The 531-nt window shown below is 73.4% G+C and overlaps 1 protein-coding gene across 1 annotated transcript; it reads right to left on the reverse strand.

The window, feature by feature from the left end:
* Nucleotides 1-37: 37 nt before the first annotated feature.
* On the reverse strand, nt 38-324 carry MNEG_16053 (hypothetical protein; the record flags this gene model as incomplete). Its single annotated transcript, XM_014035477.1, has 1 exon — nt 38-324. A coding segment is annotated over one exon (287 nt), but the record flags the coding sequence as incomplete, so codon positions are not given.
* Nucleotides 325-531: the final 207 nt, after the last annotated feature.

Below are 531 nucleotides of genomic sequence, written 5' to 3' on the forward strand. Positions count from 1 at the left end.
ACACCCTCATGCCCCCCCCCAGGCCCCCGCTGCCCCCCTACTTCTCATACATATCCGCGGAGAAGGTGCTGCCGCCCCTCAAGAGGCGGGACTCAGCGGAGGTCACGAGATAGAGGGGGGATGGAGGGCAAGCCCAAGGACGACGCCCCGGCCCAGCGCGCCGGCGCCGCGCCGCGCCGTACAGGGGCACGCCGCCGCCCCTTGCGGCGGCAGGGGAAGACGGACCGCCAGCATCGCGCGGGGGCGAGCGGTCCTGGCGCTGCGCGCGGCGCCCCACGATGGCGGAAGCAGGGGCGGCGCATGGGCTCGGGCGCGCCGCTGCCGCTGGCGGGCCGGGCGCTCGGGTCGGCACCCCCTCACCGCTCGCGGCCGACGGGCGCCGTTTGCTGACGCGCGGAGCGGGCTCGCCCCGCTGTCTTAGGCTGACCCGACTGCATACCCTTGACGCCCCCTGGTGTCAATCGAACGCAACACCAAGTAATAAACACCATCTAGTCAACCAACCGCCCCACCTGTGAGCCGCCCGCCGGG

This window comes from Monoraphidium neglectum (genome assembly GCF_000611645.1).
Source record: "Monoraphidium neglectum strain SAG 48.87 unplaced genomic scaffold scaffold05931, whole genome shotgun sequence".
Taxonomy (NCBI): domain Eukaryota; kingdom Viridiplantae; phylum Chlorophyta; class Chlorophyceae; order Sphaeropleales; family Selenastraceae; genus Monoraphidium; species Monoraphidium neglectum.